The following is a 16,223-nucleotide window of genomic DNA, read 5'->3' on the forward strand; positions in this document are numbered from 1 at the left end:
GGAAACATCCCTGTACCATCGCCCTCTGCTTCCTGCCTCTCAGCCAATTTTGGATCCAACTGACCACGTTGCCTTGGATCCCATGGACTCTTACTTTTATTGACCAGTTTGCCATGGGGGACCTTATCAAAAGCCTTGCTAAAGTCCATGTAGACCACATCAAATGCATTACCCTCATCAACACTCCTGGTTACCTCCTCAAAAAATTCAATCAAATTAGTCAGACATGACCTTCCCTTGACAAATCCATGCTGATTATCCCTGATTAATCCCTGTCTCTCCAAGTGTAGATGTATTCTGTCCCTCAGAATTCTTTCTGGTAACTTTCCTTATAGTACTGAGGTACGGCTGACTGGCCTGTAATTACCTGGTCTATCTCTTCCTCCCTTTTTTAATAATGGGACAACGTTAGCAGTCCTCTGGCACTTCACTTGTGGCCAGACAGTATTTGAAAATTACTGCCAGGGCCCCTGGTATCTCTTCCCTTGCCTCCCTCAACAGCCCGAGATACATCTCATCCGGGCCTGTGGATTTATCCACTTTTAAGGCCTCAAAGCCCGCTAGTACCACCTCTCTCTCTTTAATTTCCTCTAATATTTCACAGTCCTCCACCCTGATGTCTATACCTACGTTGTCCTTTTCCATTGTGAAGACCGATGCAAAGTATTCATTGACAACTGTACCCACGTCTTCCGGGTCCATACACACAGGTTACCTCTATGGTCCCTAATTGGTCCTACTCTTTCCCTAGGTATTCTCGTGCTCTTTATAAATAAAAAAAACCTTTTGGGTTTTCCTTTATTCTCATGCTTTCTCATGCACTCTTAGCTTCCCTAATTTCCTTTAAATTTTCCCCCCTGCACTTTTTATACTCCTCTAGGGACTCTGCCATATTGATCCCTAGGTATCTGCCATAAGCTTCTCCTTTTCTCTTAATCCTAACCTTTATGTCCCTTGATAACCAGGGTCCTCCGGACTTGGTCCCGACCCCCCACCCCCCCACCCTTTTTTTACGGGAACTTATTTGCCCTTTATGCTCGCTGTTTCCTCCCTTGAATGCCTCCCACTGCTCTGATACAGTTTTATCTGCAAGTAGCTGCTCCCAGTCCATTTGGGCCAAATCATATCTCATCTTTGTAAAATTAGCCTTTCCCCAGTTTAGGAGGGCAGTTGAAGCTCGGTTAAGCATCTCATCCAAATGATGGCACCTCTTGCAGTGCAGCACTCCTTCTGTACTGCACTGGAGTGTCTGTTTTGATTATGTACTCAAGTCTCAGGAATGGGACTTTTTGACTCAGGCCGGAGAGCTATAACTGAGTCAAAACTATACCTGAATGAAGAAAGATTCAGAAATGATGTTTCATTGGAAAAATAAGATTGTTGGCTCTATCAAAATTCACAATATAATTATTTGATTACTTGAAAATCATTGCATTCTACATTAGTTTAAGATTATTCACTGCAGTCATAATTTCTCTCCCTCTGTAGAAAGAATGGTACAAGAATGTGAAATGATGAGATAATTTTCTGACTTTGTACTTCCAGCACGACATCTGATTGAGGTTTGGGGGGGGGATGGGGAGGATGTCCTGAAGGTCCAGGTACACAAATGATTTTCTGGCATGTGTTTGAGGTGGGTATGGCTCTACCCTAGGTGAAATAAGAGAATTATCTCTAAAGGGCAAAATAATGCTTGAAATTTTGTTTGTAACTTAAAACATTGTCTGCTCCAAACAAACACAGCCCCTCCTGTATAAGTGGGGAAAGGAATAATTTCTAATACTAAAGCAAAGGATTGAATTTGAATTTCTGTAATTCAGTCAGCATTTCATAGAAATTGCGTAGGATATTTAGAAATGGGCAATTTGGCCCAACCAGTCCATCCCGGCATTAATGGTCCACTTGAATCATCTCCTATGCTTCCTCATCTAACTCTATCAGCATAACCACTCTTCCTTTCTATTTATCTGGTCTCCCCTCAAATGCCTCTACACTGTTTGCCTCAATTCCTCCCTGTGGTACCAAGTTCCACATTCTCGCCACTTTTTTGACCAAGAAGGTTTTTTGGGATTCCCTGTTGGAATTCGTGGTGACTATCTTGCATTGATTACCTCTGGTTGTACTCTTCCCCACAAGAGGAAACATTCTCTCTGTATCCACTCTTATCAAAACTTTTTATAATTATAAAACAAATCTCCATTAGGTCACCCTCAACCTCCTCTCTTCAAAAGAAAAGAGATCCAACCTGATCATCCTTCCCTGATAGGAAAGTCCATGCATTTCTGGTATCACCATTGTAAATCTTTTTTTGTACCTTTTCCAGTGCCTGTATATCCTTTTTTATAATATGATGCACAAAGTTTGGTCAAACCAAGGTTGAGTACAGGGTTAGTATAACTTCTCTATTATGCAATTCTATCCCTCTAGAAGTAAACATTCATGCTTGGTTTTATTTTATGGCTTTATTAACCTGTATCACCTACTTTGTAATTTATAGTCCTTCGAATGTACAGATCTTGAGTATTACTGAAAAAAACACACCTTGTCAAAACATTTTTCTTGCACTCAGGACAATTCGCAAAAATACCAAATGTAAAAGGAACAACAATTTATACTGCATGAGGAGAGATTGCTGGTTGGTTAGCAAGTGGACTCTGGTAGAGACGTTGCCAAGGAGAATGCACCAGTTAACTGCCAAAGTTGTTCCCATTACAATTTGGTAATCTTGTGAATTATCCTGATCAGTGCAAGACGAAAACCTTCGACAACATGCCTCTCTTTTTCAGCAATACTTTATGGTTTGCTTGTTTATACTCCCAAATCCGTTTGCTCTTCTAAATTCTTACTTTGCAAGTAATGTTTGACCTCTTCATCCATTTGTACAAAATGCAGTTACCTCACTTATCTGTGTTGAAATTCATTTGCCAATTAAATGCCCATTCTGAAAGTTTATTGATGTCTTGTAATTTGTTGCAGTCTTCCTCAGTATAGACTATCTTCGTCAAATTCGGTTTGCTACCTCCAGATTGAAATTCCAAGTATGATACAAGGTGAGAGCTTTACTTTCTCTCCTTATCAAGAGAAACAAATGTCAGTTACAATAGTTACATGTACAATCAGCAAATTAGCTATTTTGTTACATGTGACTTGTACAGTAAATTGCAGCTTGATGTGTTCCCATACATTTTTATGAACTTGTTAGTAATTGACCAAACTGTTGTGGCACACTAACAAGTAAGAGTCTTTCTAGGAATAATACCAGGTTACTGCATTCAGCAACACCAACTTGCATTTATATATAGTCTTTCATGTGGGATAAACATTTCAAGGTGCTGAACAGAAACTTTTTATCAGACATAGATTTGGCACAAAGAAAGATGGGTGAGCAAAACTGGTCTGAAGTGTTTTTTAAGGAGAGTTTTAAAGAGGCAGGAGCACAGGATAGCGGAGAGGTAAAGGTTTAAGGAGAGAATTCCCGACCATCGGACCTAGACTGACCAAGTTACCAGTAGGATGGCAAGTTGAGTGGATGGATGCATAAAACGCTGGACCTTTGTAGGGCTGGAAAAGATATAGCGACTAGGGAGGGGTGAGGCCATAAATGAATTTAAATATGAATGAGGATTTTAAATTTAAGGCATTGTGGGGGCCAGGAGCCAATGTAGGGCAGCGAGTGCGAAGGGGATGTTGGAGGATAGGATATGCACAGATTTTTGAATGAGGGGAATTTTATGGAGAGTGAAGGCTGGATGTAAGCGTTAAGTATAGAAGTGACCAAGGCACGGATGAAGGCTGAGGCAGAGGTGAATAGTCTTATTGGTGGAGCAACCGTAGGGGGCCGATGCTCAGTTCAGGGTCAAGTAGAAATTGCAAACTGTCTGACTAAACCTGGAAAGGGGAATGGAGTTTTTGACCAGGAGGTCTTCATGACGTTTAACTGGTCTGAATGTCGGAGAAGCAATCTGACAATATTGGCACTGGGGGGGTTAAGAGATGTATTAAAATGGTAAAGTATTGCCAGTAGGTTTGTGGAAGTTGCCTCACGAGGGTTTTGTTACCAAGCAGGAATAGGGTGTGTGAAGGTGTTAAAATTGGTCGAGTGTACTTAGTGGCCTGATGCTGCTTGATGCGATTTTAATCTTGGGAGATTTTCCAGCTGGCCACAGGTCCTGTTGCAGGCGGACACCAATCTCGTGTAAATTTGTATGCATGTTGCAAATCAGACCCTAGTACAATTTTAACTGTTTAAAAAGAAACAATTCCTGCCGATCTCCCAGCCCTCTAAATTAAACCGAGTGAGATTGGTTCGAGAAGCAGGATTTCGAGATGAGAAGCTGCATGCACCCAGATCAGTGCCGCCTGTGTGTTACTCAGAATGTTGATGGAGTGATCTTGGACTTCTTTTTGTCTGTGATGCTCTCTTTGGTTACTCCACCTTAATAAACAGTGGAAGTTTTATGATGGATGGTTTCCTTGCTGTAACTTACTGGATGAAGGAGGAAGAAAAAGAGCAGCAACGACAGTAGCAGCAGAGTCCATGATGCGGGAGACACAGCCAGTGGGCCTCTGCAGGTGAGGGGCCAGCTCACAGGATCCAACAAGGCCTACAAATCAAGGATGGCCTTTCTAGATATGTCTGAGGAGGTTGCATTTCTTGAGGCAAGTTGTTTCTGACCACTGCCTCACTACCTGCTACCACAGGGGCCAAGTCATGCTACTGATTGTAAAGGTGACAACCACCCAGGGTGCTAATGGAAATGTATACCAAGCAGGTAACCAATGCTGTATTAGCCAGACAATAACTATTGATGACAATCGTCAAAATGTGAGAGCCTTGGGCTCTGCAACAATACTTGCCTTTTGTTGAGTGCTTTCATAACTGAGGGATCAATACCAACTAAGAGGTTTAATCGACTTAAGAGGTTTCACTCTTATCGATGTGAATCTTGCCTCATGAGAAGTAATGCAGTGTGCCCTTGTGTTGTATGTAACCATTGCTCTTAATGCTGAAGGATGGAACAGAATGAATGACTCTGATCATATGCAGTGAAAGAAAAGGTAATTGAATCCCTTCCTGCACTGGACCAGGCCCATGTGGGGAGAGTGGGGCACAGGGGGTGGTGGAAGGATGCTTCAGTAGCTCCCTTGCCCCACCAACTCTAATCACACTTCCGCCAAGTACTTCCCTCACATTTGCTAGCCACATCTCCAAGCCAATGTCAGAAAAGCTGGGGGTGGTATACCTTTCTTTCCAACCATGTCCAATGTCCAGCACAATGAGAAATTAGAGTGTTGAACTTCAGTGAATGCAATTTCCCCTTCAAGGGTGCATTTACCCTTTAAATATATTTCCTTGGAGCTGCTATCAGGAATTGTTTGGGTGAGGTGGGTGGGTGGCCTGCTGCCAATGGGATCAGCCAACCAGTCCACCAATCATATGATGAGACCCAACTGTTAAAATAGGCGCCTTTCAGGTGCAGAGCCTGTCTTGGACCCTCACACACCAATCCCACCAGATAGGTAATATCCATTTAGAAAGACCCTCTGGTTTCTCTATCACGATTTGACACAGCATAGCAAGTTAATTTGATTGTCCAATCTAAATATTGGCAGTAAATAATGTAAGTACACTTATGACCATGTGATGGGAGAATTTGAATCATTTGTTTTTCATGCTTCTATCCCTGTCCTGCTATTTTGAATGATCACTCAATGTGCTTTTGTTTTGTTACCTCCTGGCACTGTTTCTTGTCTACCAGACTCTGTTCTGATTGGCTTAAATTTGATACACCCTTACTGTACCCACTTTTTAAACCTGGTTGATTCGGCATCACAAGTGAACAGATAAATCAAGCAGCTGTATTCTAGAATCCCCTTGGCACAAAGTGCTGATTAGGCAAGATCGGATTAAATTCCTGGCTATTTTAAATCCCTTGAGGTTCAAAGGCTGTTGTAATGTCATTAATAAACCTGGTTGCAATGCAGCATTATTTATAGATTTTCCACATTTGAGTCCAGAAAGTTTCACAAGCTGTTGTGTTATGCAGACATATCCCTTGCTATCAGATTTTATAAAGCTTTTTCTGCAGTATAATCGATTCAAATGAATCCCAAACCAGTACTTCAGACTTGCGGAAACTTTCTATTCTTAAAATGTATATGAAGACAGAAATTATACATAATTTGAACTCTCTTCCATGAGGAATAGTGCACTCAACCATCTGAATTATACCTGTAGTTGCAGCAGTTTGGCTTTTAGCAGGATTGTTCCATCTCACTTGGTATGCTGTGTTTTTAGTTTTTCTGCTTAGCTGCAAATTATGGTGGCTGTTCAGGAGGGACTCTAAGGGAACTTCCATCATTAAAGTTGCTCGTTTGCGAAATGTTCGTAGCTTTTGATATTTTCATCTGGCGGTGAAAAAAAAAGTCAATAGAGATTTTGATTTTAAATTTACTCTATCTGATTAGCACACAGTAATAGCAGAAGATGTTGTTTGATTATATGGTCTTTGTAAATGAATATTGAATGCTTTGCTTGAGGGCCTATTATGATCTCGTAGAGATTTATAACTTTGAAAAAAATTTGAACTTCCAGTTAATAGATGAAAAGTTGACACAACAAAGTTTCACATTTTAAGAGTTTTCCTGTAACAAATGACTAGAAGCAATATTAACTAAACATTATCTTTGTAGGCAACTTGCATTTTAAAAAATAATTCAAAAAAAAATTCTCTTCTCCTTTGAGCACAACCAAAAACACATTTTCAAAGATACACGTTACACTGCTCTTTAGGTAGACGTTTAATTCTCCTGGAACTAGTGCTTGGTGATTCTTAGCCCCCACCCCAGGATTTACTTCTTTTCCTTTCTCAGACTGGGAACGTTTAATCTCAGAATTGTCTTTCACTGTGAGGTTTTCCCCTGGAGATTCTTCCTCTAGCGCAAGCTAGATGAATCTTCCAGCCTTGTTTTAACTCCTCGTGAGTTTGATCTGTTCAATCTGAGAATAAGCTCCCACCTGCATAGTGAACCACAGCGTCTTGCTGCCTGTAGCTGCTCCCCCTCTCCTGGATCTTGGCAGACTAACTTTGTTCTGAGAGTTTTCACAGATACCTTAGACCCTTCCTCACTCAAAGTTCGGCGGCGACATGAATCACAAGTAGAAATGCTGATCAGCTATTAGATAACACCCCAACTGTCTTTTATAAGTAAATGAACAGTTTAAAATATATCTGTTTACAACCCGGCAATCTCAACACTTTTCTGGGACTTTGGAGGCTAATAGTCTATCCATTGTTAGTACACAGGCTGCTTCCCCTGTCTCCAAGTGTAAACGTGTTGTACCTTCTTCCCAGTAAAACAATCTGAGCCGCCCTTGCTGTTAGGCAGATTACAAACAGGTCACATGACTCCCGTCACTTTTTTCTTCAATTAAAGACGAGTACTTATCAGTTTAATAAACCTCATTATTGTAACAGACCACTGTTTCTGATTTTTCTTTATTAGAATAGTTTTTATCATGTTATATTTGAAATTCTGACTGTAACATGCTAGAATCTTGTTTCATTGGCTTCAACCCCCTTCCCCCGCAAAGGGGTGAAGAAAATGACATTGAGGATCATGTTACGTTGAAGATCATCAATGAGTACGGGGATGTTGCAAGAAAGTGATGTTGAAGTAGATGATCAGCCATGGTCTCATTGAATGGCAGAGCAGGCTCGAAGGGCTGAATGGCCAAACTCTTATGTTCTTATGGGTTTAACTCCCTGCTCCAGAGACCTGACCCCACAATACTCTGTGGTGTCCTGGGGTTATGAAAGATACTGTATAAATACAAGTTTGTTCTTTCCTGTATGTGAATTTCTTAGCACCAAAACCCAGGATGTAGCATACTGTCTTTTATACCTTGCCCAATTCCCCAGCAAATTATTAATGCTCACAACTTAATCTTCAGTAACTCTACAAAAACTCTGACGTGGAAACCAGTTGCTTGGGAGCAGCAGCTTGAAAGACTGATAATCTGGTAAAGGAGCAGCTCTTAAAAGGTTGGTGTTTGTTATTGAAGGTAAGAACTGTGTGCGGTAAGCATGCACAAATGTGGGAAAACTTTTCCCAGTTCATTGTGGATGATCCTGTTGCAGGCTGTAACCATTTTGGAAAAGGATGCTCACCTTTTAAAACGAACATCAAAATTGTTTGAATGGAGAGAGCCGAGTGTGTGAATCCAGTTCCTTAGAATCTTGTATTAATTGAGGAGGAAGCTTTGTGGTATCTGGAAGAGGCCCAAGATAAGGGTCCTCATCTTTGAATGCATTCTTTTGGGCCCTAATTAGCGTTATTTAAGAGCTAAACCAGATTGGGAAGCATGGCGACAGTCTTTCAAGCTACTCTTATTGCATTTAAGCTGAAAGGCCTCTCTTTTTGGACCACACGCTTAGCTTTCACAGTTTGACATAAATGGTGAAAGATGTGCTGAGAACCAGTGCAGCCACTAGAAATTCCATGTCTGCTACATTGGAATTCACTCACACATGAAAGGATGTGCATTGACCATAAATATGGCTGTCTTATGTGAGCCTCATGCAAAGTCACGCTAAATTTCACATTTTCCTGAAGTTTGCTATTTCAGCTTCAACCTTAATCCCAAATGTATGTACCAATCTTTTTTTGGTTTCTGTACCATTTTAAATCAGAAGTGAAAAATACAGCTGTCTATGAGAATACTTAAATGTGATTGGCTGCTTAGCCTGTTTGATGAGATCCATATTGTTGGGTGCCTGGATCTTTGGTAGCAGCTTCCTACAAGCTCGTTGCAAGTGCTTTGCCACTGCCTGTAAAATCTGGGCCATCCAGACATCGCTTGTTAGGTGGTTTTTGATGCTCCCGGCCTGATATGAGTTGAGAACAGGGTCAGCGGTTTTAATCTCGTTTCACTGTACCATGCCTCTCCAGCAGTTAATCAGCTTGCTGTCACTTGCTGTGTAGATAGGAATTAAGAATAAAATACTGGAAATACTCAAGGTCAAGCAATATCTGTGAAGAGTGAAACAGTTACCGTTTCGGGTTGATGACCTTTCATCAGAAGATCCATCTGATGCATTTTCTCTTTACACAGATGCTGCCTGACCACCTGATTATTCCTAGCATTTGCTACTTTATTTAAATTTTCCAGCATATGCTGTATTTCACTTTTGCTGTATGAATAATAACTGTTTGGGCAAGGTACCAAAGTTATTACTAGCACCCATGATACCTTACCCAAAGAAAGAATGAAAATAAAATTAGCAGTATATTTATTCTGCCAGTTGCCAGGTAATTCAATAATAGGGTTCTAGCCTCTGTACTGGGGAGTGTTGTGATTTTTCTTTTAAAAGCACTAAGTTCAGCTGACCCTCCCCTTACAGCAGGTCCCTAAAATAACTGTAGTAAAGCAGTGAAAACTGGTGGTGGATTTGGTAATTTACTGTTTTTGACTGTAGGGTAACTAACTACTTGTCAGATTTAATGTCTGCCTTCCCTTTCCAAGTCATGCTGATAGAAATTCCATGGGGAAACACTTCTCCTAGGTGGACCCTCAGGTTTGCGTATGACTTGCTTCCACTCTGGTTCCATGGATTCAGAGATAGCTGATAAATCCAATGCGTGATCTGCAGACTCTGTCGCATGTGAGGGCAAGTGGTCCTTGAAGGGTTGGGTAGATGAGTTGTTTGGACTAATTATTTTTAATTTGTGCACTCCCTCCAATGCCTCGAGTTTGCCTCTGCATGTTCCTGATGAAGTATCTGTGTTCAGTACCTTCCTGAATGATCCTTCTTCATTTTGGTCGGTCACAGGCTAGGGGCTTCTATCCATTGGCGGGGATGTTTGATCTCTTCAGGGATGTTTTGAGGACATCCCTAAAATGATTCCACTGTCCTCCTGGGAGTCTCCTGCCTTGACCAAATTCAGAGCAGAGTGGTTGCTTCAGGAGTCTGGTGTCAGGCTGCAAACAACATGACCAATCCAGCAGAGCTGGTTTTGAGTGATTAGCGCCTCATTACTAGGTAAATTGGCTTGAGAGAAGGCACTGCTGTTGGATAGTCTTTCTTGCCACTGGATTTGGAGGATCTTGCAAAGTCACCACTGATGGTGCTTCTCCAGCTTTGAGGTATCTGCTGTAGGTTGTCCAAGACTCTGAAGCATAAAGGAGTGCAGAGAACACTGCTGCCGGTAATCCATGACCTTAGTCTCAGGTTTGAGATCCTGGTCCTTAAATACTCTCTTCCTCAGTTGGCCGAAGGCTGAGCTAGCACATTGGAGGCGATGATGGATTTTTGATTTCTATGTCTGCCTTTGTCGAGAGGAGACTCCTAATGTTTGGAGAATTGGTCCACAGGTGTTCATCTTTCTGGCATTGACACTCCCTCTAAACACTTGTCTCTTTACTTGTCACATTACCACTCCCTTTGGCCTTGAACTTTAGTGCCATGTTCCACCATCATCCAAGTGTAACCGATGCCCTCCCCCCACCCCCTCACCCCATTCATTAAATATCTCCCATCGTGTCCCTCAGGTCTGTGTTGTCTCCTCAGCCTCAGCTCAGTCAGTCGCCTTTATGTTCACCAAAGCGATATGAGCAAAGCCGCTTTGTAAACGAACGTGATGGTTGGACAATGCCTTGCATCAGAGGATCGTATAATGTGGCCTCATGAGTATAGATTTTGGAAAGTTTTTTATTATCCTGATGCTGCTGCACTGAAGGCTGTTCTGTAGATGTTATAGGCTTTAAATGCAACCCGGCCTGGAGTCATTTCAACCAAGTGCACTCATCAATAGCCTCCATGTAATGTCTGTCAGGTATGGGTGTCTGCCAGGTTGTGTAGGGAGCAACAAACCACAATGGTGGGACACCCTCTTGGGAGAGTACTGGAGAGTGCTGCCTGACCAGCCCAGACATTGGCAACGCATCTTCAGCATGCCAACGGTCTGCTCAATCAAGTAGCATGTTGCAGAATGTACTGCATTGTACTTCTCCGAAGCACTCTGTGGCCGCCGACCAAGTGTCATTAGCCATGTTCACGCTCCCCGTGCCAAGCTCTGTCCTTCCACCCACCATTTCTGTCCTCTCATGTCCTCTATGCCAAGTCTGGCACTTCCTCACCCAGTGACCCACTTCTATAACCAATGAACGCCACATGTATGGTGTCAATCAACTAGGCCCTTTGAAGTTTGATAAAGCACAAACTCTTGGAACCACATGTCAATAAAATTGTGAAATTGACCGCACTGTTGAAATTGAAAGGAATCTTAGCCTTTCATGCAGCCTGCAGCATGAAAACACGTGACCGTGTTTATGACTAGACGTTACTCCTATATTAGTTTCCACTTTCCGCCTGCATGATGCAGAGCAATGGACCTAATTTGTACTTGGTGACACTTGCAATGTCTGCTAGATGGGCATGACTATGTGATGTTGTAGGTGTGTGCCCAGCCGTATGATGCCGCCCTATCACGTGAGGAAGGTCTGGCTAGCATGGTTTGACATAATCCCTGAGCTAGCTCTCAGATAGGCAATCAACATGGTTATCTGATTGTGACAGTGCATTCAGTGTCTTAGGCTTCCTCATACATATCTCAATCTAGTAGAATGAAAATGTGGAGGGCTGTAATGGAATGAGAGTGAAGCTCCAGTACATCTGCTGAGTGGTCTTTAGTATAAATGAAGTTACTAAGTAATCCTTAAATGCTGTGTTGAGACTGACTGGGCCATGTCACTCCCAGGTGCTGGACGTGAACTTGGGAATCTCCAGACGAATGCAGTGCTTGTCAGTGGTCCTGCTGAAGCACACTCTGTGCACACAAAGGTAACCTGACCCACAGGTTCGTTTCCATGCTGTAGAGTGACAGATCTTAGCCTCCTGAAGACCGATGTCATCTTGGGGCCTCAGTATGAGGATGAGGCCTGACCATTATTCCTGGATGAGAGATGGCATTTGGAGAGATGCTGCTGTCCGGATATAGGTGAGCCCTCAGACAATCAAATGATACCAGTGACTGATGATTGTCCTCTTGGGGTTGCCTTGCAATGTTCCAGGCATACCACCATGAGTGCGCTGTTTGTAGTGCTGCTCCTGCCTCTTGAAGGCTGCTGTAGACAGTGAAATGTTGGTGCAATGTTTGAAAGGACTGCACCATGACTATTTGCTTCAGATTGAGCCCTGGGGAGTTCTTATCCCATTACAGAATGGCCACATGCTCCAGAGGCTGCCTGATCTTCCAAGGATAAGACCTTCATCATGTAAGACTGTGACTACTCAATCTGAGATTGATGTCCTTCATTGAGATGCTGAACATATCAAAGATGATGTTAATGTCCACCCTGCATCGAGGGGACAGGTAAAATGGGTTCATATGAGCTAGTTGTCTTCATCACCCTGGAACCTTGTCACTATAAGTGTCTCACGGGCACATCTGGCCTGTGCAACAGCCTCTTCCTGTGGAATGACCCCTTTGATGTCATTCCTTTCTGTGTTTCCCCTCATTGGAGATGTGCAACTCCTTCCTTTCTCCATGTGGCAACTCATGACCCCTTTGGAGCACCAGGTTCTGTAGGGTGCAACAAACCACAATGATGTGGGACACCCTCTGGGGAGAGTACTGGAGAGTGCCGCCTGACCAGTCCAGACATTGGCAACGCATCTTCAGCATGCCAACGGTCTGCTCAATCAAGTAGCATGTTGCAGAATGTACTGCATAGTACCTCTCCTTTGAAGCACTCCGTGGCCACCAAACAAGTGTCATTAGCCATGTCCATGCTCCCCGTGCCAAGCTGTGCCCTTCCACCCACTGCTTCTGTCCTATCATGCCCTCTATGCCAAGCTCTGGCACTTCCACGCCATTGACCCATTGTACACTTTCTACAGCCAATGGACACCACATGTATGGTGTCAATCAACTAGAACCATTGAAGTTTGAAAAACCACAAACCCTTAGAACCACTTGTCAATAAAATTGTGAAATTGACCGCACTGTTGAAATTGAGCTATTAAAATATGAGAACAGCTGCTCCCCAGTGGAAACATTGATTGACAGCTCAGGCTTTCTGATCTCTACTGTCAATTTTGCAATGTTCGTTGACATAACTTGCTTTTTAAAAGGTCCCCTCATGCAGACTAGGGTTCACGATTCACGATGAGGGGCAGTGAACTGTGACTCTTTAAAAGCCTGACCCGACTCCATAAAAACTGTGTAGGAGTAGGAGATGCCTATCCCCACATGGAGCTGGCCAGTCGAGAGTGCCAGATGGGGGCTTCTGACAGGAAGCAGCCCAAACCCTTTAAAAGCACTTCAGAAAATTAAACAGCCCAGGAATGGGATCGGGAATCGGGACGTGCCCTCCATTTTTAAAAGGCTCCTGAGTCAACCTGACTCGGTTAAAATCCATGCTCGTGACCTGTTTTTTCTCGCTCATGCTCTCTCCATAGATGCTGCCAGACCTGCTAAGTAACTTTGGCATATTCTGTTTTTTATTTCAATATCTGAAATATTGACTTGGGTTTTTTTTTAGCAGATGCTGTGTGGTCATCTCCTTCCAGTGTTTTCTGTTTATGTTTTTGAATTCCAACATCTGCACTATTTTGCTTTGTGTTCAGTCTAATACTGTGTTGTATTCCTCAATCATTGGGAAATAACTGACACTTGCTTAACCAGTAGGGACCAGTTAATTCTGGTTACAGCCCCATGAGATTTAAGTTGTTTGTGTGGGTGTGTGCACATGTGAGAGAAATGCAGACTGTAGTTTCTTTTTGCTCTTGTTGTAATACAAGCCAAATGGATTGAGATCTAAGTATTCATTGGTGACTTTGTTGCCAAAACGAGTGTGTTGAAAAGATGTTTATCTCTTTATCCATACCAATGCATTCTTTGTTTGAAAAAAAATCTTTTTTCAAAGTTGCATCTCTAATTCTCAAATTTTTTTCCACTTTTGAAAATAAGGAGTAAATTCTACCCTATCTTGGGGCACACATCAGCTGCCGCTTTCAAATATGCAATGGCCTCATTTGATTTAGTCTAGAAACCCACCCTCTCCACCAGCAACATACTGGGACTGCTGTGTGCACTAGCGACTGCATACACTGCAGCAGCCAGCCACTCCTTCTTTGGCAGCATCTCACAAGCCTGTGACCTCCTACTACCTGGAAGGACGTGGGCAGCAGATGCATGGGAACACCGACAGGTCCATTTTCTCCTCCATGTCACACTCCATGAGCTTAGAATACTTGGCTAGTCCTTAATCGTTACTAGATCAAAATTTTGGAACTCCCTCTGTCACAGCGTTTAGGGTGCACCTTCACCACATACACCGCAGTGGCTCAAGAAGGTGGGTCACCACCACAGGGAATGTGGAGATGCCACATCCCAAAAATTAATGTTTAAAGTGCAATAGCTGTATGAGACCCTAGTGGCTGTGATGGACCTTGTCAAGCTTGCTCTGTAATATTACTATTTCTAACACACTCTAATATTAGCAGATATAAAACTGGGTAGGTTTTTTTTTCTAATCGGTTCTCGATCTGAAGCTAGTCAGTTCTGCAAATCTGTATTTAAAAAAAAAATAATGAAGCTGCCCACGTGGTACACGGAGACTGCATTCTGCCCTTTGAAAAATCCAACTTGGAATAAGTGTGGGAAGTTTCAACTCGGTTCCTAATAATTGCACATTCACTTCCTCATTTGGCACGGGGCAGGGCAGGCAGCAGTCAGAGTTTTCAAATGCCACTGCTTCTTGTCCCCCACCACCTCCAGAATTCAAAACTACATCCAATTCCCCCTCACCCCCACTACTTTCAGAATTTCTGCTTTTTAATCAGCACTTATTTCACAGGAACATGCCTTCAGTCACATGGTGGAACATAAAACACATATGTCACTTCTGCAATTCTAGCAGTGAAGAAAGATTAGTTGCACTTTTCATGTTCACCATTGCAGTGAATAGCAGCAATGTTGATGGTCAGCTAGTAACAGTTCATCAGTTCCAGTAATGTCGCCCAGCCTGTCACTCCGCTGCTGCATCCAGCCAGTTTCAGGCAGGAATCTGACTGCGGGCCTGCAGATGAGATGCAGCATTTAAAATCTCCTGCTGCTTGAGGTCAGGCATCTTCGCTGCATGACTTGGCACCTGGTCAGTAATTCCTGCTTCAAGTTAAAAATGTGGGCTGGAGTGGTCTGTGGTAGCAAGTCACTAAGTAGATGAAAACAACCATTTCTTGACAATGGGAGAAAAGAAAAATCTAATGAAGTCTGTGCTGATTATTGTTTTGCATTTCATAGTGACTGTTCAGAATATGAGCGTTGAGCTTGGAAGGAGGTGAGATTCTGCACAACCAGGGGTTAGATGCACCAAGATGCAAAATGGGGGAAATGGCAAAAATATCTTTTAGAAAAATCAGTGGGTGGCTTACCTTCAAAAGAATTTTTCTTTTGAAAAAAAGAGTTAATCTAATATGCAGCATGCACTTTAATCCACCTATGACAATATTTTAAAATGTAATTCATCACATCGACGTTTCTAATTCGCACAGTGAATTGTTTTTACTTTCAGTGCAGGGATGTTATGCAGGTAAATGTGACTGCCAGTTCTCCGCCAGCATTGTTCTGCAAACAACATGGAGATAGTCAGTAATCTGTTTCTTTGGCAATTCTAATTTGAGGAAAGATTGTTGGACAGGGCATGAAAAGCTCTCCACATTTCAAATAGCCCACTGGAACAAATGTATGGGACTAGATTTAATTACCTCACCTATGCAGCTGATCTTGGTTTAGTTTCCTATTGTAGCGGATTCCAGCTGAGAAGAGTTGAAGAGGGATAATATCAGGGTGGGGGCAGAAAGGGCTGAAGAGATAGGGCAAAAGACACAAAAAATTTTAAATTGGGAAAGGAAAAGGGTAAGTACGCATTTTAAATTGCGAATTGGCTGGATTTGGTTGTCAAAGTTCACTTCTTGGCTGGATTAGTAAACCACCAACTAGGCAGCAAACGTTAAATTACTGATTTGAAGCTAACAGTTTACACTACTGATCTGCCACCACAATATCATCACTAGGTTCTCAGAATATTTGAGCAGTGCTTGTATTGTCAGACGATAGGGCTGAAAGTTTTTTTTTATTCATTCACAGGATGTGGGCTTTGCTAGCTGGGCCAGCATTTACTGCCCATCCCTAGTTGCCCTTGAGTTGATTACTGG

The 16,223-nt window shown here is 42.6% G+C and overlaps 1 protein-coding gene across 6 annotated transcripts in view; it reads left to right on the plus strand.

The window, feature by feature from the left end:
- Positions 1-16,223, plus strand: part of LOC121284086 (high affinity cationic amino acid transporter 1-like) — a 109,874-nt gene that overhangs the window by 40,334 nt on the left and 53,317 nt on the right. Inside the window, exons 2-4 of one of the 6 annotated variants that reach the window (XM_041199144.1) lie at positions 1,546-1,633; positions 2,977-3,050; positions 7,955-8,045. The exons of 1 other annotated variant lie outside the window; for it this stretch is intronic. Coding sequence is in view for 1 of the 5 variants with exons in the window: in XM_041199140.1 (XP_041055074.1) it covers positions 4,752-4,772 (21 nt within the window). In the remaining 4 variants the exon portion in view is untranslated. Of the gene's footprint in view, positions 1-1,545; positions 1,634-2,976; positions 3,051-4,643; positions 4,773-7,954; positions 8,046-16,223 lie in introns of those variants that run through there. 4 more of the 6 variants (XM_041199145.1, XM_041199143.1, XM_041199142.1 and 1 more) reach the window with 4 other exon arrangements.

Source organism: Carcharodon carcharias, chromosome 11 (assembly GCF_017639515.1).
Source record: "Carcharodon carcharias isolate sCarCar2 chromosome 11, sCarCar2.pri, whole genome shotgun sequence".
NCBI lineage: Eukaryota > Metazoa > Chordata > Chondrichthyes > Lamniformes > Lamnidae > Carcharodon > Carcharodon carcharias.